Source organism: Abramis brama, assembly GCF_963993115.1.
Source record: "Abramis brama genome assembly, chromosome: 12".
Taxonomy (NCBI): Eukaryota; Metazoa; Chordata; class Actinopteri; order Cypriniformes; family Leuciscidae; genus Abramis; species Abramis brama.
This window is the reverse complement of record NC_139974.1, coordinates 9,992,908-10,017,752: the sequence shown is the minus strand read 5'-3', so window position 1 is coordinate 10,017,752 and position 24,845 is coordinate 9,992,908. Positions and strand designations below refer to the sequence as shown.

Sequence of the window (24,845 nt, the reverse complement as noted above, 5' to 3'; positions counted from 1 at the left end):
TTTGTGAGGTTTATTTATTTCGAAAGAATCAAAACAACATTACAACTTTTTGAATGCAACCGATATACAATGAAAAACATTCATGTAAATAATTTAGATTTAGAAACCTCAAATAAAGTAAAATATCTGTATTTTATTGTACTGTTCAGACATATGTAAAAGTTTAATAGTACAGCATCTACGATTATTTAACAAGAATCAACTATTATTCTGTACTACAGCTTATCTAAATAATTAAAAATATTAAGGAAATAAAAAGAAGGAAATATACAAACAAAAAAGCCCAATAATTCCATACAAGGAATAAAAAGTGAAATCTGCATAGTGGTTAATTTAATTGACGGAAAAGACAAATTTCACAAATCATTCAATCTATAGGCCTACCATTTTAAAGTTTAATTAAATTTATTTAAATGTTGCAGTCGATAAACACTTTTCCAGGACTAGTTAGCAGTCTTCCCCTGATTTACTTCATATTCATATTCTAGCTCCCACAGAAAATGTCTCTGTAGAAACACGGACATAAAGAATGATCTGAGACACTGCTCTACCAGCTGACTATAAACTTCACATTACAAACCTACCAATCAATTTCTCAAATCTACAAATCAATCAACCCTGTCAATCAGTGATTTGTGTTCTTTGTTTTCTTCTGTCACTAAAGAGAAATTTACACATTTTCTAATTCAGGTTCTGTGATCAATGAGTTGTATTTCTACATGGTAAAATTAAAGCGTTAACCATATGATGAACAGAAAGTGTGAAGAAATAAAAACATTACTTTTTAGAACCATAAAATTGATAAATCCCACAAATCCCCCTCTCTTTCTGTGTGTGTGTGTGTGTGTGTGTGTGTGTGTGTGTGTGTGTGTGTGTGTGTGTGTGTGTGTGTGTGTGTGTGTGTAAGCAAGATGGGCATCACGACAAGCATAATTTTTTCAACATGATTTCTCGCACATGTCCAGTCTCCTAAAATGCCAGAAGAAACATGTTACATTTCATTCATTTCACACGACTGAGACAGTTGCACTGATGAATGAGAACACACACGTCTTTATGCTTGTGGATGAGTTGAGCTGTTCGAACCATCATCAGAACCTAAAACAGAAAACAACATTAAAATAAAAACATCACACAGCTCATACAAGACTAGATCAGCACAGCAGTCACTCTATCATATCATATCATATTTATATGATCTACATTAGAGAGAAAAGTTTCAGAACAAACTTCTATTTTATTTACTGTATTATTTCACATTATCAAAACATTACATTATGGATTTAGATATATGAAGATACTACTATTAACCACATCATGACCAATGGCAGAACTCATCATGTTTTTATAATAATTTTTATAATTTGTGTTTATGAGGAACTTACCACTGACAGGTTTAAAGCCTGTAAAACAATCATAGAAGAGAGCTGTAAATTCAGCAGTTTCAATCAATGAACATCAAATACAAAGGAAAGTAGAACATACATATATATATATATATTGATAAGTGCTGTCAAATCAAGTAATCATGATTAATCTAATCTATATACACACACACAAACCTCTATATTACACAAACAACATTTAATATTTATTATTTATTATTTAAGGTATTTCAGACTTTGTATGGCCTAAAATGTTGTCCTCACCTTGTTTCTTCTTATACACCACATACCCAATGACACCAATGGCGATCAACAGGACAACAGCAGCAACAACACCAACAATCGGCATGATGGGAACAGAATCTCCTGATCAGAGGAAAACTTCAGATTACTCAAAGAGTCTGATAATGCTACTAACCAGTACTGGTGGGAAATCTCAAACAGTGTGTGTGACTGTGATCAGCAGTACGTGTGTATATTAACAGCACACTGACAATCTGCAGCTTTATAAAAACAATACAGGAATAATCATATTGTGTTTGTGCTCTATTGTTTGTTTTGTAATTGTTTCTTCTCTGCAGGTCAAGAAGTTTGTTAAAGTGAAGAAGCCAAGCTGTGACTGAGAATGACCACACTCACATGCCATATTTCTTTGAGAAATTATCTAAATTCATCCTAATTTCATTCTTAATCTTAATAAACTTCCTTGTTAATAAAGCATTGGTCTGTTTTTAATGAAAAATACATTTAATTTCTGGCGAGTCAATACCCTAAACAGACTCAAACGGACTACATTCCTAGTTCACTCATCTCATTTCTCTCACCCCCATTTGTCCTGATCTCATCCTCTTTCTTGGTTTCACCCTGATGTTCCACCTCACAGCTGAACTTGTTGTTCTTCCACTCATCAGGTTTAACATTGAGGGTGCTCGTCTTCTGGAAGGTTCCGTCCTCATTGGGAAGAAGTTCACCAAGATCCACATCCTCATGATGCTCTCGTCCATTTTTCATCCAGGTGATTGTTACTCCACTGGGGTAAAAACCTGTAGCGTGACACATCACTGGAGAAGAGGAAGACTTCTGCAACAGAGACACCTGAGGAGAGACTGGAGAGAGAGAGAGAGAGAGAGAGAGAGAGAGAGAGAGAGAGAGAGAGAGAGAGAGAGAGAGAGAGAGAGAGAGAGAGAGAGAGAGAGAGAGAGAGAGAGAGAGAGAGAGAACACACAATTTTGAAATCTTCCCAAACAAGACATTTTAAAGCACCTGCTTATCCAGATTCTAATTATCTCAAAACTGGTCTACTATCAGTCTTCCTGCAGTGTCTGGTCTTCAATGAAACTTTGTCACACCGAGTAACTAAACACACAAGTAATCTAAGGGGTTTCTTACCTTAAGGAGTCTGTACAGTAACCTGTAACTGAACACTGAGCTTTAGCCACTACAACACATAATGCCTACTTTAGCTTATATTTTTCTAGCCGGTTCATAATTGACGGGATTAGATTAACATGCTTTTCCTGGATCTTTTGTAGCAAGTCATTTAAAGAATACATTTTAATTCTTATCTACAAACAGACCACATGATCTGTATTGCTTAAAATAATCAAAACAATCTCTGAAGGAAAGAACACTACAGCATTGTAAGAAATCTCAAGTGACAAAACTATTTTTTACAATGACAATTCTAGTGTACATAATTCTTTTTAACAGAACATGTAGGGGTTTATAATCAGTGCTGGATAAGAACTGATGTACCTTTTCTTTGCAGACTGCTCTTTCCATACTGCAGATACTTCTGCAGCCACTCAATGCACACAGTGCTGAAGTAATTTCTGTTATTCTCAGTTTTGCCTTTGTCATTGTTCCACTTCTGTACAGTGACGATTCCTTGCTGCACTGGGGAAATCCATCTAAACTCCTTAAAATCCATAGAAAGAAAGTCCTCTCCATCATATCCATACTGCCGGAACCCATCTGTTGCTCCAGTCTGATCATCCCACTCACAGCCGTACATTTGCTGGAATGTGTGCACACCTGAGGAAAGGAGACAGTTTGAATATATCTGTATAATTAATCAATTCATACAATCAGATTAAAATCATCAGTCAATCAGAAAACATGTCTGACTCAGAATCAAAATAAATCTGACTGAACATATTTTTTTTGTATTTTAGCCTCCATTCTATAAAAAAAGATAAATAAATAACATTTTAGCCGAGTCGTGAATTTATTATGATGAGAGAAAAAGACCAGATGCTGAGAAATAAAACAAAGACAATAAACAAACAACATGGATTTATATTGTGATGTCTTCACTGGTTCCACAAAAGAGCATTCACAAATCATAATGTGCAGAAGTGTATTCAATAATAATGACAAAAAATGGTTCTTATGGACTGTCTCTTTTTAATCTGTTGGTCTTTGTTTTAAGAGGCTGTTTACACCTGGCCATTTAATGCGTTTTCTCAGATCGGATAGCTATCTGATTTATCAAACGATCTGATTTATCAAAACGATTCCATTTACACCTGGTCACATAAATTTGTTTTTGCGAAACGGATTTAAATCCGATCTTCAATTCCCGCACTATATGCAGATTTAATGGAGTGCACGTCACGAAAGCAACAGATATGAGCTGCATTTTATTGATCAGCTAAAATTTCAATAAGAGAGAGCGGCAACAGCCCTGGTAAGATCATTTCATTTCTTTACTTTTAATGATGATGATTGTGTTAAGCGTCTGCGACTTACTTTCACTTTGATTTCCGATAGTTTGCACATTGGCTTAATGAATAGATGCTCATCTGCGGTGACGCGCGTGTTCCAGTAGCATCGTCATATCTGGCTATAACATTACATATAGCCTATAACACGCTCTCACACGTTTATTTTTTAGCATTTTGGGAGGAGTACAATTTACATATGTGGTTTCAACAACCAGATGCATTTACACTTGTCCAGTTTCGTCTGGAATGCGGCCCAGACCACCTCCTGAAGTGGTTTGAGTGATCGGATTCAAATCCGTCTCAAATGCGTTTCGGAGGGCATTTACACCTGGTCTTTTCACGATCGGATAGCTATCCGATCTGAGAAAACGCATGAAGTGGCCAGGTGTAAACAGCCCCTATATGATCAGTTTGACTGAATCTCTCACTGACTTAAAGTGGTAGTTGAATTATTCACTGCACCAGATCTGTGTCTCAGAACCAGAACTGTTAAAACCTTATACAATTCCCACCCCTACTCATCCATTTCCCAATTTCCCATTTCCCGTTTCATTATGAGTAATCTCATAGAAACATTAGAAAGAGTAGTTTTTCAGAGCAGATCTCTCTGAAGTAACTTACTCTGGTTACAAATCTCCCTTTGGTTGATCTCGTAGCAAAATGATCAAGACTCTTCACACTGTTGATGGATGACTCAACTTTACCATAATAACAGTTCATAAGAGTTCATTCTACAGAATCCCCAGCCTGTGTGTGCTTCATGTGTTCATATTTTCTTTTCTTTTTTAATCTGGGATACTGTGGAAACTGTGACCTATTTCACCCTTGACCGTCTCAGAAAGTAGAGCAACTTTTCTTTGTTCAGTCGGAGTAAAAGAATAAATGAATGTGCCACAATCCAGCTACAACTGCTCTAGACGACATCTATCAGCAGTGCAGAGGAGAAAACACAGGCAGGAAAGGGTTAAAGGTGAACTAAGTAACTTTTTTTACCTTAACTGAACAGCTTCGGAGTCATTGGAATGGTTATATTACTTATTTCGGGTTGAATGGTGGTCGTTTCGCACCCCCCTGGTGCCCGTGAGCGGAAAATACGCACTTGCAACTTTGAGCCGGTCAGGAAGTCTCGCGTGATATCAGGTCTCGCGATGTAAACAATTGCTTTACGGCCAAAAGAAATCTGCTAAAATGCTGTCATTATTGCGCTCCCTCACACTGTCCGAACCCGAATGAAGAAGACGTTTTAAAGAATGTCCCATCTGCTTTGATGTTGTTGATCTATAGCCTCTGGTGTCTGAGAATCACCAACGAGTTTTTACAACAGTGTTGTCAAATATCTATTCCGAAGCTGTGGGGGGAGCTCTAGAGAGAAACCTGCGAGCAAAAAGCGAGAATACAGCGAAGAAATCCCGAAGCTACTGAGTGCTGCTTTAACAGGAACTAGATTCACGATTAAGACCAAACCAGCCAATATCAGACCATCATCAGTGACATTAATGAGCGTTCATTTGGTCATTGACGGGTTTGAAAAAAACATTCACTGTTTTACTATTTACTCTCTGAATGACCAACAGTGAGAGCGACTCAGAGAGTTTTAAAACAGCAGAGAGAGACAAACAGTTTGTGTGTGTGTGTGTGTGTTGTGTAGGTGTGTTAGGAGTTCAGGTATTCCCTACATTGTGGGGACAAAATGTCCCACAACGATAGTAAAACCTGAATTTATTTTTTTGATATTGTGGGGACATTTTTAGGTCCTGTTAAAGAAAAAAGATTATGAATTAGATGAGCAATTTTTTGTTCAAAAAGATTGAAGTTTGAAGCAGTTTAAATTGTGAAGTACAGTATTTTAAAAAGCTTGAAGTTTGAAGGTTTTAACCCTCTGGGCTCTAGGGGTGTTTCGACATGTCCTGACATTTGTGTTCTCAGACAGACAAATAAATAGATTGCTATGTATTTGCTGTGGTGTTCAGTTTGGTTTCAAGGGCATTGCTAGCCGTTGCTATGTTCTGGATGGTTGCTAGTGGTTACTATTGTGTTCTGGATGGTTTCTAGACGTTTGCCTGGGTGTTGCTATGAAGTAGCTAGGGCATTCTTGTTGGTTGCTATGTGGTTGCTAGGATGTTCTGAATGTTAGCTAGGTGGTTGCTAGGGTTTTATGGATGGTTGCTAGAATGTTGCTATGTGGTTACTAAGGTACTTGGGGTGTTTGCTAGTGTGTTGCTAGGGTACTCTGGGTGGTTGCTAGAGTGTTGTCATGCGGTTCCTAGGATATTCAGGGTGGTTGCTTATAGTGATAGATCAATAGATAGATAGATAAATAGATAGATACCATACACAGTGAAAATTTATTTTATTGTAAAATACTGTCAAATGTATGTTTTTTGCAAGTAAAAACTATGAATTACCATATAATTTATGGTAAAGAACAGTAAAAGGGCATTCCCAGAAGTCACTGCGTTACACATCACATATGATTGTTTTTTTATAAATAATTTTGCTTCTAGTTATTTTTGTTATCAATAATGTACATTAGTGTGTTTTTAGTTACATTTGATGTTATTTAGTTAATGTTTATTGCATTGTTTTAGTGTCGTGTGTGTTTCGTGTGTGTGTGTGACTCTGTGCACCGTCTATAATATACGAGTGTTGACCATGTTTTATGAACAGGCCTTACGATGAACTATCATGTGTCTTTCTATTGTGCCTCCTGTATTATTGTGATGTTATCAGGGCATTTTAAGGTGAAAAGGCACATTTTGGTAAAGTAAGTATATTAACATAAGTATATAAGTATATAACACCAATTCTATCATCTCTACACTGGTTACCTATTAAGTTCCGTATCAATTACGAAGTATTACTACTGACCTATAAAGCCCTAAATGGTTTAGCTCCTGGGTATTTAACGGAACTTCTACTGCCCTACAATCCATCGTGCTCCTTAAGATCACTAAATTCGAGGCTTCTGGTCATTCCTAGGATATCTAAGTCCACTAAAGGAGGGAGGGCGTTTTCACATTTAGCTCCTAAACTCTGGAATGGCCTTCCTGATATTGTTCGAGGCTCAGACTCGCTGTCCCAGTTTAAAACTAGATTAAAGACGCATCTCTTTAGCCAAGCATTCACATAATACTTACCTTTTATACTACAGTTGAATCAGATTGAATGCATTAATATTATGAACAGCAGCTACGCTAATTATTTCCCATCTGCTTTTCTGTTGTTATCAACAGACAAGGGAACGCATGGCAGGATCACATGACAAACAGGGAATCACATGACATGAACAAAACCAAAACGTGACATAATGGATCGATTAATGAACCGGAACCGTTTCTCAGAAACAGAATTGTTAAACTTTACGATTCCCGTCCTTGCTCATCTATTGAGCTTCTTTTACACTCTTGTATCTCTTTACTATTGTTGTATATCAGCATAGCAGACATCTTTGTTCTATTATTGAGGTCTGTTTTTGAATCCATGCTCTGGGTTTGTTTGGTTATGTCTGTATGCTTAGCGAGCTTCTGTTGAGTAAAGTCTAACGTGAGTTTGCATATTCATCTCGTCTTGTGTTTCTATCATGCATCATATGGCGGACATCACAACTATGATTAAACTGATGGAGACAGTGGAAAGGACAGTTTTCCCGACAGCAGAGAGCAGAGTTTCTGAGGTGACCTACTTTGTTACATGCTATTAAAATCTTTAATTTGTGTGTCTGGTTACATTTGAATTTTTTGACAGTTGGAGTTTCAGTTGGAGTTTGAATTCTGTCTGTGGGAGTTTTGGGAGTTTTATAATCTGCTGTTGGAAAACACACTGAGTTCAGCAGATCAACATCAATGATCCTCTAGTCTACTGTACGTGTGTGAACTCACACTTCTGATGAACAGGAGATTGACTAAAACATATGTGGGGAAAAAGCGAGAGATTTCTTGAATCAGATAAATGAACGAACAGCGTTTCATCTGGAGTTCATCCACAGTATTAAAATGAAGATGTGAGAAACTGTGTGTGTAAACACAATCATGAAATAATGATGCGTACTAGAACAGTACTTGAGCTTTTATCTTTCTTTTCAAGAAAGCAACACAAAAATAACTGTGACGGCCTCTATATTAATTAATCTATTATTAATTATATTTTATTTAATCATATGTATTTGAGTATTTTTATCAAAATAATTGTATAAATAAGTATAATCAATTATTATTCATTTATATTTTATTAATTCATTTGTGTTAAATCGGTTTGTTGTGGTTTCTGCTCAAAAGATCGAGAGCATTTTAGAAACTGGTTTTGCTCAGCAAGAACAAAAACAACAGGAAACATTGATCACAATCATTAAGAGTTTTAGAATTGAGTTCACGAAGTGTAACAGCGCAGCGCTTCTGTGTTGTACGTCACACGCATCACACACATGACCAGCGTCGGCCAATAGTGAGCCTACGTGTGACGTACAACACAGAAGCGCTGCGCTGTTACACTACGTGAATTCACTCGAGCTGGATAAAACACACCGCGAGTTTGATCAGGGCTGCGTTTCCCAAAAGCATCGTAAGCCAAAGAAGATCGTAAAAACGATAGTGCGACTGATCTTAATATTACGGTCTGTTTCCCAAAAGCATCGTAATTTAAGTAGCACTTGAAAATCATCGTAGATCTACGAGTGCTCTGGAGTAATCGTAAATCCCTAAGAACATCGTAAGAAGACAGAGTTATGAGGACACCTGCAGGACAACCGGCAGATTACACCTTTATTCAAGTGCAATGTGATTATAAGGTTTCGATTGTAGGCTACTTTAAGTTTATTGTACACTTTATTACTCGTTTTTTGTTTAAATTAATTTCTAAATGAAATAATTAAAAAGGGCAGAAAACAAAAACAAAAAAATAGAAATAATTGAATCCGATAATTTTAATCTAAATTAAATGAATGAACAAAAAAATATATAAAAGATGAAATATGCTTCAAAGACTGGGAAAAATAAGGATGAACTAAAAAAATCTGTCAATGACTTGTACCATGTATTGGGCATTTCTTGGTTGGCCATCATGTGGTCCCATCATGCCATCTTTGACCTCCTCCTCCTCCTCCTCCTCCACCACCTCTTCATCTTATTCCTCCCTGTTAAGTAAGGACACTCTCATATGTCCTGACTAACACTACAAAGATTCTCAAACTGCTGAGGTGTGGCTGCAGTCTGGACAACAGAAGATGGAGGCTGAGGCCTGGGAGGGTTGTTTGGAGGACTAGGAGATGTGCGGGGAGATGGCAGATGAAACATAGTTTATCTAGTTAGTTTTAGTTATAGTAGTTAACTACTATAGATAGTTCCTCTGAGCATGAAGGACCTGACTCAGGCTCAGGTTGAGTTACCCTTACTCTTCCATGGATGTCAATACCACCACAAATGCCATCTGAAGCACTTCTGCCAAGTATTGACAAGGCCTTTTCTTCCTCTGCTGTGAGAAGGGAGGATCATTGGACCCACCACCTGTTTTATTAAATGTTGTCCTCTGCAGTGCCCATTTCCTTTTAGCAAGGCTTGCCACTTTGTCCTGACCTCCTTAAAATCTTTTAAGTACCCTAGTTGCAGTGAGTTTTCTAGAAATATCCTCCTAGATTTTTTGTTTTTGTTTATTTGTTTGACTGCCCTTAAACCTGCTGAAACTAATATGTTTGTATAGCTCCACCTCATCTAAAATGACATTAATCTCCTCTTTTAGAAAAATGTATTTTCTTCTTTTTTTTTGGTTCAGCCATTTTGCTGGTGTCTCCACCCGAAGGTTTGTGCTTTTTAGATTTCGAAATACAAGCGTGTGCTGCAATTACAAGCCATTCTACAAGGTGACATTTCAGCACTTGACAAACAGACAGCGACTCTTAAGTAGCACTTAAAGCACAGCTGCGTGCGATCGTGCTAAGTCCGTTTTTGTGAAACGCACGTGAAATGAACACGAACGTGCGTAAAGTCACTCGTAGAAAATCCTCGTAAGTGCTAAGATGCATCGTTATCTGGAAACGCAGCCCAGACTCGTGCACTTTGTCGTCTTGCTTCGCTGTGTGGAATAATCCTTAGGAATAATTTAGTTTCACATCGAGGAACAACGGGACGTTGCATATCACGATTAGAACAAAGCACTTAAGAATAAAAAACTTACTACAGTCCTCTGAATAGCTGGATCCGTTTACACACTTGCACTTACATTAGTAAACATGTTATTTTTACATGAACACATCTACTAGTTTAGCTTTAACCAAACTATATTGCTATACTGAGATGAGTAAAAATCGACTGAAATATGTTGAAATAAAATGTCTTTGTATAAGCAACGTATTAAACCGCAAATTAACATTTATATGCAAATATTTCTGCTCATATGTTCAATATATAGTATGTGATGTTTTGTTAAAAATAAAGTAGGTATATTGAATTATCAACTAAGATGTTATTATAGTGTTTGTTCCAATATTCAAACTAATGAATCCTTAACTTTGAAATCCGTATGATAAAATCGATGTATACTTTTTAAAAAGAAAGATTACACTTGAAATATTGTTAAAATTGTAATTGTTGTTGATTTATATGTGAAAACTGTTTAATAAAATAGCAAAACATTTACAAGGTAGATGTAAGCAACATCTTAATAGGTCACTATAAACCTTCTCATTAAATTATTTATTATAGTTTTTTATTAGTGACACATTTGGGGAGAGGATATATTACAAAAAATTTGAAAATACAGTATGAGAATTAACTGCATAGTTACTAGAAATGTTTACCATGGATATTATGCAATTTGCATGCATACAAAATAAGTCCTCACATTCTTTACTTGTGGTACTCTCAGTGACGCACCTGAATGAATGGCTCATTATGCGAGTACACCCATTATTCAAAAGTCTTGTGGACAAATATTTAGTATGTGTTTTGTGGCCCTATTTCAGAAACTTAAATTTTTTGTTTTTTCAATAACCATGCATAAACATTATTCTCTCAAAAATACAAACATGTACATACAAGTTGCTCACATATTATGGTAGCCCTGTTTGTGCTAAATAGAGTGTAATTACACCTTTGCCATTAATATGTTTATAAGCAACTGAAAAAAGCACAAATGTCAGGGCATGTCGAACATCTCAAGGACCCCAAAAACACCTCAGACCCCAGAGGGTTAACAAGATGCTAGAATGATTAACATGATGTTAGCACAATTAGCATGTTGCTAGCATAATGCTAACATGATTAGCATGTTGCTAACATAGCGCTAACACGATTTACCACGTTGCTAGCATGGTTTACCATGATTTACTATATCAAACTATTGATATAGTACTATTATAGTATACTATACTAGATATTATAGTATACTATATAGTTCTATAATAGAACTATACTATTATTGATATAGTACTATATAGTATTGATATAGTACTATTAAACTATTTATAATTATAAACAATTGTGGCCATTAAATGCATTGAATTAATAACAACAAGGAACAAAAGATCAAATTAAAAGATTGGTGACTAGTTGTTACTGGCAATGATGGGTTTTTGTACTTATTGAGGAGTCTTCTTTCCTTGTCTTGGAATCAGCAGAATGGTTGTGAGTTAATATTGTTGATTGTATAGTTACTGGAATAGGACAACATAAATATGTGTCAATTGTCTTCTTGATTATAGTAAATGTATCTACTGCTTAAATGTATAAAAGGGGGTAGGCGTCAATAAGCTTAAGCTTCTGCCTACTCCTTTTGAGCATCATATCCGCGTTTTTATTTATTTACTTACTTATTCATTTGCGCATGTATCCTTCTTTAGTTTTGCCTACTGTGCTGAACCTTGTTACTATGTAGAACTTTTTGGAACTCAGATGCTCAAATAAATAAAGATGATGATGATGATGATGACTATAGTTACCATGATTTACTATAGTTTACCATGATTTACCATGTTCTACCATAATTTACTCTGTTCTAGTATGATTTACTATGATATACCACGTTCTAGTATGATTTACCATGTTTCTAGTATGATTTACCACATTGTAGTAAGATTTACCATGTTTCTAGCATGATTTACCATGATTTAGTCAAAAGAGTCAACCCCCATCTCTATATGATGTTCTGATGCAGAGATACAGGTCTTGCTAAACGGTTGCGAAATCCTCGCTCAGAGCTATGACCCGTCAAAGTTTTCCGCAATGCAAAGTGCATGGGATTTTTCTGGCCACTGTTTCGCCCCTGAGGGGAACATCGCACCCCTGATCTCTTATAAAAGTCATTTTTCACTGATATTTACAGAGGGTCAGCTGATGAACGTACAGTAACTATGGAAACATGTTGTGCTGTTGTAGCAGTTCAGAGTTCTGCATCAGCAAAGTCTCTTTCAGCGAGTCATTCACCGGCGGCCATCTTTCAGACGCCTCTCGAGCGGCGGCTTCAGTCCCACACGTGCAGCTCCTCTCTCTTTACACGGGGGAACATCAAATTCTCCAAAGCTGTTCGCCAAGCTTACGATTAAACTTCATATTTTTAATCCCCAATGAAATCTGACAACAACTGTCTCATAAATTTTGTTTCTAAACGCTCAAATCATGACAAAAACTGCATTTTCCAGGCTGGATCAGCCGATGCGCAGGTGTAAGCGTTCGTCTCAGAACACACTGACTGTTTCTATAGCAACCGGGGCTTCAGCTGCAGTGACGTCATGACTTCACCAACTGGCGATTGGCTCTTTTACTTAGAAGGCGGGACTTATTCCGCCATATTGCTCTTTGCACTTTCTCCCGATCGTAGTAATACGAGCGTACCGTCTTTATATATCTAGTCTTTGGCATCAGTGTGTTGTTTCGGCCCTTATCGCCGTGGGAACAGTGGCGTCTGACCCCTGCACACACAATGCGTGACATCTGAACTAAACGCCATTCAAACATCATGACAGTTTGTCATTAATTATGATTATCACCTGTTGATCTCCTGTGAATCTGGCGGCTGTCTGTCTCTCCGTGTCTGTCTTTCGGGAGCCGTCTCACTGCTCTAAGTTCTGCTCTGCTCTGTCTCTCTTCTGAGGTTCTGCTGTGTCTCTGTCTCTCGTTCTCCTGCACTCAGATACAGTGAAACCCTGTTGAGAGCCGCTCAGACCTGCATGAGTTCAGACGCTGGATCTGGCTTGTTTCTGTGGGTTAGTGCTGGTCTAGTTGCTGGTCCTGCTGGTTAAGGTAGTTAATAGTTCTGGTGGGGATTATCAGTAACAGCTTCTAAAACACCACATATAAGCGAGACCAGTCCCGCTGCTCAACTGTCCTGCTCTGATTCGCTGTAGGGTCTGTCTGGACTCTGATCTAAAACACAGTGAGCTGAATCTCAGTCTACATAGACAGCATCCTGAATGAAACGGACACTCATAAGTGACTGGTTCGGATGCGCTACACATAGACAGAAACACATGCATCATTAATATAGCACTGCTCAACTGTGGAAACTCACAATCCATTCAGTTTGTCGTTAGCATATTGCCGAATGTGATACTCTAATAAACATAAATATGCATACACAAATATTGTGTAAAATAATCCGTTTTTAATTCTATGAAACTATTTTGTTTTATAATTTTCAGAACTATGTGGATTGTTTCGCTGAGGATTTTGCAATGCATTATGGGATTGTGTTCTCTGTGAAAGACGCATGTGATTCTGCCTTAGAATTTGGCCAAAAGATGGTTATCTTATAAAGCAGAGTAAATATTCTTCTGGAACGACATGAGAGTGAGTAAATGACAAAACTTTCATTTTTGGGTGAACTAACCCTTTAAGTTTAGGTTTTAAAGGTAGGCTATAGAAAATATCATTAGCTCAATATAAAAACAACAGAATCCAGTGGAAAGTTTACACTGTGATAGACAAAAACGTAATACACATAATGGCGTGTGTCTATTAATTAAATGGTCACTGCAGATTTCTGTGAAATAAATGAGTGAATTGTTGCAGGTTGTATCAAACACAACAGTCAGAGCGTCTGCTAACAGAAAGACAAACCCAGATGGAGGTTCAGAGAACTGAGAATGACTGATCTGATTGTGTGGAGGATGTTATCTTCTGTGTCCTTCTGATCAATAACAAATAACTGATCAACCATCGTTCTGCTTCTCTAATAAGAGTGAAGCTGCCCTTATTTCCAGCCTGACGTCTGATGAATCACATCAGATCCTGAGCTTCAGCAGCGACTGAAACTACCACAGAAGAACAATCTTATTCTGAGGAACCACGACAGAGACACAATATAAAACACGCTTGATGTCGTAAAGCTTCTGCGATTCATATAAAATAGATTGTTTGAAAAGTCAATCATGATTTCATTCAGCAGGACGTCCTGTCGCATCACTTCAGCTCATCTGAACCTTCACTTGTTCTCTGTCTCTAAGACAGATCTCTAACTGGTTTCTTTTCTTACAATAAAGAACTGGACAAATTCAGTCGGTTCGTCTTCCACTGATGCTGACAGACGCTGTACTGAAATACTCTGACCGTGTTTTCTAACCGCTGAATCTACAGCAACACAGCAAAAGAAATGATTATTTAACTGAGATGTGAGTTTATCGTCTGAATTTATTATGATGAGAGAGATGTGAAATAACACAAAGACAATAAACACACAACATGATTTCTATTGCGATGTTCTCGAACACGACAGCAAACATACGATCACGTACGAAAACAAAAGATCAGTGTAATGTGACTCACGAATCAGTGACTCTTATGAACCGCTCTGAAGAATCGGTTTGACTGAATCTCTCACTGACTGAATCAGTCGCAGCAGTTGTTGACTTATTCACTGAAGCGGATTAATATGATTTTCATCATGTCCAATCAAAAAAAAAAAAAACGTGAACTGTGACTGTATTGTGTGTATTTTAGGCTTGTGTGACTTAAATTAGTGAAGTTACTGACTGGTTGTTAAAGACACACATTAGGAAGAGCGTTCTGTCATAATAAAGGGTACTTTAATTAAAAAAGAAATGTTGCCAAAAGTAATATTGTTTTGTTTAGTATGTTTGTTGATTCTTAGGATCAATTATTTTGAAAGAATCATTAATGTGTAAGGGATCCACTGGAGGCAAGTGTAGATGAGAACACAAGTGCCGTTTATTTAGAAACAGAAGATCAAACATAAAACAAAAGCATGGCGAGGCATGAACTCACAACAAAACATGACGCTTACCAAACAGTGGAACAAAACTTGACAAAGACACATGACAAACACGAGGGCTTAAATACACACAAGACTAATGACAAGAAAGGGACACCTGTGAACAATGAACCAATGACAACACGACACATCAGACAAGGGAACGCATGGCAGGATCACATGACAAACAGGGAATCACATGACATGAACAAAACCAAAACGTGACATAATGGATCGATTAATGAACCGAAACTGTGTCTCAGAAACAGAATTGTTAAACTTTACGATTCCCATCCTTGCTCATCTATTGAGCTTCTTTTACACTCTTGTATCTCTTTACTATTGTTGTATAACAGCATAGCAGACATCTTTGTTCTATTATTGAGGTCTGTTTTTGAATCCATGCTCTGGGTTTGTTTGGTTATGTCTGTATGCTTAACGAGCTTCTGTTGAGTAAAGTCTGACGCGAGTTTGCATATTCATCTCGTCTTGTGTTTCTATCATGCATCATATGGTGGACATCACAACTATGTATAAACTGATGGAGACAGTAGAAAGGACAGTTTTCCCGACAGCGGAGAGCAGAGTTTCTGAGGTGACCTACTTTGTTACATGCTATTAAAATCTTTAATTTGTGTTTCTGGTTACATTTGAATTTTTTGACAGTTGGAGTTTCAGTTGGAGTTTGAATTCTGTCTATGGGATTTTTGAGAGTTTTATAATCTGCTGTTGGAAAACCGTTAGTCTAATCAGTAAGAAAACATATAGTCGATAAAATTAATAATCTTAAATAGGATATCATACTTATTAAGACTCTTCGCACGATTTAAGAGTGACTCAACTTTACCACAATAACAGTGTAAATCAGCAGTATTTAATACTCCTGGAGGATCATCATCATCATCCTGCAGAGTTGAGCTCCAGTCTTACCAAAGAGTATAGAAGCCCAAGAGGCGAAACTCTGTTGTGTTATGGGTAACAGTCTGTAGATGGCGCTGCGGAGGCGCGTCCGCCATTATGGACTGAAAGCTGCTGAAATCGTTAGCGCCAGTTTGCATTCTATGTCAATGCCTCTTCTCTCACAAAAAGAAAAAAATACAAAAAAACTTCTCATACACAAATGCACACACAATAGATGGTGGTGTCTGATTAATTACTGAGATCTTATGGCACCACTTCCATTTTAGTACTGTTTATAGTTCATGTGTGCACTTGCTAGATTGCACATCTTTTTTGTACCTTCCCGCCTGCAATAGGACATTCACAGATTGTTTTTGTTCTTGCCATTGAAACGTTCACTGTGTGCACTTTCACTGAAGATGTTGAAAAAACAAGTTGTTAATATTTTTGTGATATTCTATGTAAAAGATTAACTGTGTTTAGAAATGTTCATTTATAATTTTATTTATTTATTTATTTTTCCAAATCATATATATGGTGATGTTCACTAATTTCAAAATCAACATTTGAATAAATATCTTATTACTGTGTGTCTGCCTATAGCCTATATTATTTCATGAATTTCTGTTATTCATATAACAAGGAAAATGCATAATAGAACATAAATATTGATAGATTAAAGGTTTGCAGTAATTTTATAATTGTATCTTTGCAAACCGTAAGTGGTAGGCTAATGAAGCCGATTCGGTGGGGGACATACCCTTACGAAAAAGTACTATAGGAATCTTAAAATATTATAGTAATCTTATAGGAAATACTATAGTAATTTGGGACATACTATAGAAGTACGATAAGACTACTATAGAAATACTATAGCAGCTTTAAAATATTATAGAGGTATTACAGAACATCACAGAAGTATGTTATGTTCTGTAATACCTCTATAATATCCTAGAGCCGCTATAGTATTTCTATAGTAGTCTTATAGTACTTCTATAGTAATATTTTGTCCCAAAATACTATTTTCCTAAGGGTAATTAGGCCATGCATAACCAACACATAGACGTAACATTTTCTGTCATTTAACGTCGGTCATCCTCATTAATGTATTTTAAATTGTTTTCATATTTAGATATGACGGCCAGAAAAAAATAAGTTAAGTTAAGTATTTGTTATGTTAAGTTGGTTCAGTGCCATTGACTCCCATTATTTTTCGGCGTTTTCCTTCAGTTTTCAGTCCATAATGGCGGCCGCGCCGTCACGTCATGGGGGCAACTGTTGCTATGGAGCGTTCTATTGAGTTTCGCCTCTTGGGCTTCTATACTCTTTGGTCTGAATCACACAGAATCAGCCGATCTCAGTCTCAGGATTACTGAACGATGACAGTCCGGTGTGTGAGAGAGCAGAGCTGGAGCTGAACTCTGCAGGAGACTCTTCTACACACACTGAGTTCAGCAGATCAACATCAATGATCCTCTACTGTACGTGTGTGTGAACTCACACTTCTGATGAGCAGGAGATTGACTAAAACATGTGGGGAAAAAGCGAGAGAGTTCTTGAATCACAGATAAATGAACAAACAGCGTTTCATCTGGAGTCCATCCACAGTATTAAAATGAAGATGTGAGAAACTGTGTGTGTAAACACAATCATGAAATAATGATGCGTACTAGAACAGTACTTGAGTTTTTATCTTTCTTTTCAAGAAAGCAACACACAAATAACTGTAACGGCCTCTATATTAATTAATCTATTATTAATTATATTTTATTTAATATATGTATTTTAGTATTTTTATCAAAATAATTGTATAAATAAGTAGGCTATAATAAATCATTATTCATTTATATTTTAATAATTCATTTCTGTTAAATTGGTTTGCTGTGGTTTCTGCTCAAAAGATCGAGAGCATTTTAGAAACTGGTTTTGCTCAGCAAGAACAAAAACAACAGGAAACATTGATCACAATCATTAAGAGTTTCAGGATGGAATGATAATATTAAACTAGAATGTACATTTCCTGAAGAAAATGTGAGTGGTGCTGGCAGTGGCAAAACTCGGCACTCGGTTAGCATGTTTTGAGCAAGTTGCTAACACAGTTAGCATGTTGCTAGCATTATGTTAACATGATTAGCATGTTTGCTAGCATGATTACCATTTTGCTAACATGATGCTAGCATGTTTTTAACACAATGCTAACATTATTAGCATGTTGCTAGCATTATGCTAGCATGATTATAATGTTGCTAGCATGATGTTAGCATGAATAGCATGTTGTTAGCATGATGCTAGCATGATTAACATGATGTTAGCCCGATTAGCATGTTGCAAGCATTATGCTAATATGATTAGCATGTTGGTAGCATGATGTTAACACGATTTACCACGTCGCTAGCATGTTCTAGCATGATTTACCATAGTTTACCATGATTTACCACATTCTAGTATGATTTCCCTTACGAAAAAGTTTATTCAAGTGTTCTATTAGTATACTTCTTTTAAACTAAAAATAAGAAAGAATACTTTCAGTATACTTTTTATATACTTCTCAGAAATATACTTCAAATTGCACTTAAGTATACTTGACTTATACTGACAGAAAAGTCTAAGTATATTTGCCCTATACTTGTTGATCGAGATATACTTAAAAGTATAATTAAGTATTCTAAGTATTCTTGGCTTGTACTTGTGTTTACTATTTTGATTGAGTAGCTTATTAAATACTTTTTAAAAAACATAATATTACACACCGTCTTATAAACTAACGTGTTCAGCTTTATATAGTAACAAACTTTCGGGTGGAATAGCTTATAGAGTAAATAAAATAAGCATGGAAAATAAGTTTATTCAAGTATTCTATTAGTATACTTCTTTTCAACTAAAAAGAAGAAAGCATACTTTCAGTCTACATTTTATATACTTCTCAAAAATATACTTAATTACACTTAAGTGTACTTGACTTATACTGAGAGAAAAGTCCAAGTATTTTTGGCCTATACTTGTACTTAATATTTTGATCGAGATATACTTAAAATTTTAATTGTTCAAATTATACTTGGCTTGTAGTTGTGTTAACTCTTTTGATCGAGTAGCCTATTAAATATACTTTTTTTTTCATCGTTTTTCATATACAGTCTTATGAAACTTTGTTTGAAAATATTGATTAAAATATTGATATAAAACAGATATGTTTCTAATTCTGCGTATCTGAATTTTTGTGTAGGCTAGTCCACTGGTAGTGTACATATTTACTTTAATTAAACTTTTCCACACCATTGATTGAATTTTCCAGCTATCCATGTTTTCACTGGTATACGGTAGGGGGCGCTATGACACATCTTCTACTACAGAATCTCCGGATCAAAACACAGGAGAAGAAGAAGCTGAAACAAGTGATGGAAGATTGCTGCCGCTGCTCAACTGTCCTGCTCTGATTCGCTGTAGGCTCCGTCTGGACTCTGATCTAAAACACAGTGAGCTGAATCTCAGTCTACATAGACAGCATCCTGAATGAAATGGACACTCATAAGTGACTGGTTCAGATGCTCTACACATAGACAGAAACACATGCATCATTAATATAGCACTGCTCAACTGTGGAAACTCACAATCCATTCAGTTTGACGTTAGCATATTGCTGAATGTGATACTCTAATAAACATAAATATGCATACACAAATATTGTGTAAAATAATCCGTTTTTAATTCTATGAAACTATTTTGTTTTATAATTGTCAGAACTATGTGGATTGTTTCACTGAGGATTTTGCAATGCATTATGGGATTGTGTTCTCTGTGAAAGACGCATGTGATTCTGCCTTAGAATTTGGCCAAAAGATGGTTATCTTATAAAGCAGAGTAAATATTCTCCTGGAACAACATGAGAGTGAGAAAATGACAAAACTTTCATTTTTGGGCGAACTAACCCTTTAAGTTTAGGTTTTAAAGGTAGGCTATAGAAAATATCATTAGCTCAGGATAAAAACAACAGGATCCAATAGAAAGTCTACACTGTGATAGACAGAAATGTAATACACATAATGGCGTGTATCTATTGATTAAATGGTCACTGCAGATTTCTGTGAATGTTAACTGAGTGAATTATAGGTTCTATCAAACACAACAGTCAGAGCGTCTGCTAACAGAAAGACCAAAGAGAGATGTGTGTCTGGTTACATTTGAATTTTTTGACAATCTGAGTTTGAACAGACTAGTCAGTAAAATGAATCATCTTAAATAGGATAACATACTTATTTAAATCTAAACAGATGTTAAAACTGTCAGGTTTTGAGTTTGTTTTTGGATCTGTTTCTCTGTTCATCTTTGTTCACCTTCTAGTCTGTTAATTAGTTCAGTTCTCTCCTTGTTTGTCACTATGGTTTCTAATTGATTGTTAGTTCAGTTCAGGTGTGTATCTTTCTGTTCATCGTCTAGCTTGTTTAACGTCAGTGTGATTATGTTTATGTTCCTCATTGATTCTTCTGTTTATTGTTTTGATTACTATATCTAAAGTCTCCTTAATATATATCTCTTTCGTCATGCGCTTCTGTACAGCCACCTATCCTGACTGAAACTATGCATTAAACACTTGCCGACTATAAAGCCCTATTCGCACGGAATAAGAATTACCTGGTGACCTCTAGTCATTTGTAATAATTAGCGGAGGTTGCCTGTGATCTTTATCCTGTGCGAATCGGCCATGTCTGTAATTTGTAAAGTAAAAAATCACACGAGGTCCCCAGATAATACTAATGCGAATACTGGGTGGACAGTCCTGAGCCATAAAGATAAATTAATTATAAAAGTGTCCTAATTTGAAATACAGCCTTTCACAGTAAGCGTGTTTAGGGTCTCTAACAAAGTTCTCACGCACATTTATTTTTCTTACAGAAAAATTATTTAAGTACATAAAATACTTCAGTATCTGATCTCATTCTTCTAAATTTCCCTGATGGATTTAAATCTTTTAACTGATCGACATAGGCAAAGTAATTACCAACCTGTTTGTACACACACATTTTTAACAGTCTAAATTAACTCTTCTCCTTCTGTCCCATACTACGCATGCTAAACTGAAACCCAAATAAACAAATTAACATGTGTACGCTTATTTTAAATGCATTTGTATGGATATTAGTGTTTGACTGATAAACACACCATCAATACTGAAAATAATAAAAGAAACCAACAGACCTCGACATTTCCTTCTATCAACAACATCGCTGCATTATTTATCAGTGTTGGTTGGAGTTTGAGATTTAGAGCAAATGAATGATTGAAACATTATTCACATTATTTTGGGCTAACAGTATTATTCTGTGCAGACAATCAACAGAATAAAGGAATGCTAGCTGTACTTAAATCTGTAAGTGATTATCCATTAAATTACGCACTAATTTACCATTTACATGCTTTTGAGAATGGGAAAAAATATTTCCAAAATCTGTATTTGATCAAATTGGCTTTGTCTGTTGGTTTTGTTACCAACTTACCCTTTGACTGGTTAAACCGCTCCTTTGCGATCTGGATGTTGTTTTTGAAGGTCTGATGTTTGCCAATGCCGATCTGAGTCTCTCTGTCCCAGTAATCTGCTCCCTCATTCTGTCTGATCCACTCTGTCTTTGGCACAGCTTTCATTCCTCTGCTATCAAAGTACATAAACGGCCCTTCATCCACCAGACCAACCGCAGTGAACTCTGGGAAGTCAATGTCTCCAGACACACCAGTGTAGAAGTATTTCAGAGAGTGTGTTCCTGTGGACGGAGACACAAACAGGGAGACTGGAATTTTAGTAATCATCTCAAATTAGACATCCTTGCATACAGCTTGTTCAAAATTGACACAATTCAGAATTACATGAATACTGAGATTGATCATTAGCCTTTATTTAAAAAAAATCAATTCCATAATAAACAATTATCTATATTGCTATACAACTATATCTAGTTGAAAACAATTATCTATATTGCAATATTTCATTTGATACAAACTCTTTCCCCTTCACATGTAATTATGTTCATATTCAAAGTTTGGTAACACTTTACTTTAGTATACGTGTAGTTACTATAGTAATTGCTATAAATTTAGCTAAATTACTTGTAACTAATCCTAAACCACACCCTAATCATAACCCTATAGTAAGTGCATTTACTTAATTATTACTACTCAGTACTTAAATGTAAAATTACACTGTAACTCAGACACTAAAATAAAACTCTAACCGTTTTGTGAGTTGCCACATTTAATGAGACATTATCAGTTATTATACTAAAAATATAGCAAGATATGCTTTTAATTAGAATGATATTGAAACAGCTTTATTGGCCAAGGAGCTCTGAGTCCAATATATAACACAAGAATACAGATAATAAGATATGCATCTAGATACAGTAAACACTGTGGATAAGTTATATACAGACAAACAGATTTCAAGATATCACTGCAAGCAAAGATGAATGTAAAAAAAAGACAAATTAATTACTGAATGTATTATTTGAAAGCTGCAATAATGGAATGAAAAAAGCAAAAATGTAACAATAATGATTTTTAATATCCAATTAGTATATTTCACAGAAAAATAATAATTATTATTATTGGCCTGAGGGAAGGGTTGATTCGTGGTCTTATATTGCCATCTAGTGGACAAAAGGCTGAAGTCAATTTCTCCCAGAAGATTTTTTTTTTCCAGTTGGTTCTTTTAAACGGCAGGATTTCCTTTTTTGGATTTTCTCTGTTAATGGGATTTATTCCAATACATGATAAAAAAATAAAAACATAAAAAAAGTTATTATACTTAAAATATTATAAATATTATATATTTTTAATTAAAAGTAGACCACCGTTTAGTTGGTTTAGCAAGTAGGCCTAGCCTAGTTCGTCATCGGCCTCTGGGTAGAAAAATGTTTCTCAGGTCAGAAATGAAACTGATGCATCTGATACAACAAACGATTGCATGCTATATGTCTATATAATGCTATGTGTTTTTTAATTTAAAAAATACATTTTGAGTAAAAAGTTTGAGTATATCAGCTATATGCTATTTTCCTTTAATTCCTTTCCTTTAACAATACCTTTTTTCAGTAGCCTAAGTAGGCTATAATTATTTTTTCAGCTAAGAATATTTTTTTTCAGTAAAGGATACCTATTTATCAAAATATAAATGTCATACAAAGTTTAAGGTTAATAAGTTTTTGAAAATCATGCGTAAACACCTATTTTTGGAAAGTGACAATAACACGAAACTTTGACTCAACATAGACTGTTCGTGAAGGTATTTTTTGTGTAATAGAATAATTCGCCAAACTTCAATCTTCCAAATAAATGCAGCTTCTACTGTCATATTAAAATAATTTACTCACCAGCAAAGGCAAGATGAGCTCCGAGGAGCAAAAGCACAACAGATCGCATCTTTGCTGTCGCCTGAGAAACAGTTTTCGTCAGTAATCGTTCTAGAAAAATGACTTTGATGTTCTAGACGTCTCAGTTGTCGACTGTAAACTGGTGAAATGTGTCTGAGGACTCTGACTCTGAGCGAACGGCTAAATAGCCTCTGAAATTCCAGCCAATAGATATTCCATATACATTCAACGTCACAAGTTACTATGAGGTACTTCCTTAACTGGGTTGATCATGGAAGTGAAAGCAAAATATTAATTAAGTGAATATGTAGCTGCAATAGGGCTCAGGTTTTCCTCCACAAATGACATGCAGCATAGCAGGTAAAGTGGAGATGCTAAATTGTCCGTATATGAATGAAAGAGAAAATGAGTCTGTGTCACACTGTGTGTAGCCTAAGCCCTGATGGACTGGCCATCTGTATTATTGTAAACTCCAAAGATAAACAACCCCGCACTTATTTTATATAGCCTATATATATTTTTATTTTGATGGCTAAATTTCACATTCATAAATGCAAATTTTCAGGGGAAAAAACGTTTTATTGCATTTAAAAATGAAGTAAAGCAATATATTGAGTCAATATTGCCCTCGAAGAAACAAAAAGCTATTAGCATTTTACAAGCGTACACTCTTTAAAGTATTCCTATAATACTGTTTATACCTCCCACAAGCATTTTAAAAATGTATTGTAATGAACTTGTTTGTTTTTGATATTTCTTCAATTAAAAAAGAAAGAAAAAAGGACTGGCCATCTGTCCAGAGAGTTTCACCAGCCCAGACTGCGGCATGATACGGTGGGGTACAGGCGGCTCCTGCATCCCCTCGATCCTACAGAGGATAACGGAGAATCTGTGGATGTATTGGATGTATGACAGGCCTCTTCTCATAATTATTGTCAATGCATTGAGACATTGTTTATTCTTGAAAATACTAGTCTTGTGTCCATAAAATTTTTGGTAAATTGTCTATAATATTATAGTTGACTTATAGTTGAAGAGTGGAATTACAGACAGTTCCAAATAATCGTTTCTATAAATGCATGCTTCTGAGGACACCATTGAGGAAGTTTACTGTAGCAGTAATAATAATAAAAGTAATAATAATAGGCCTAATATTCTCGCTGTAGGAGAAGGTGTTGAGGTGACAGCCGAAGTTGTAAGTCTTAAAAATACATAAACATACATAAAAAGACAAACAAACAATAAATAGCATAAATAAAAAGTCATCATTTCACCTCAGGGTT

At 35.8% G+C, this 24,845-nt stretch overlaps 1 protein-coding gene across 1 annotated transcript; it reads right to left on the bottom strand.

Annotated features, from left to right (window-relative positions):
- LOC311093067 (major histocompatibility complex class I-related gene protein) lies at positions 1–23,727 on the bottom strand. Its single transcript, XM_084130183.1, has 7 exons — positions 23,563–23,727; positions 21,697–21,957; positions 3,141–3,419; positions 2,210–2,491; positions 1,650–1,751; positions 1,386–1,403; positions 1–1,098 (listed from the first exon to the last, which is right to left on the bottom strand). The coding sequence occupies exons 1-7, from the start codon at positions 23,609–23,611 to the stop codon at positions 1,055–1,057; spliced, it is 1,035 nt and encodes a 344-aa protein (XP_083986309.1). The 5' UTR covers positions 23,612–23,727; the 3' UTR covers positions 1–1,054.
- Positions 23,728–24,845: the final 1,118 nt, after the last annotated feature.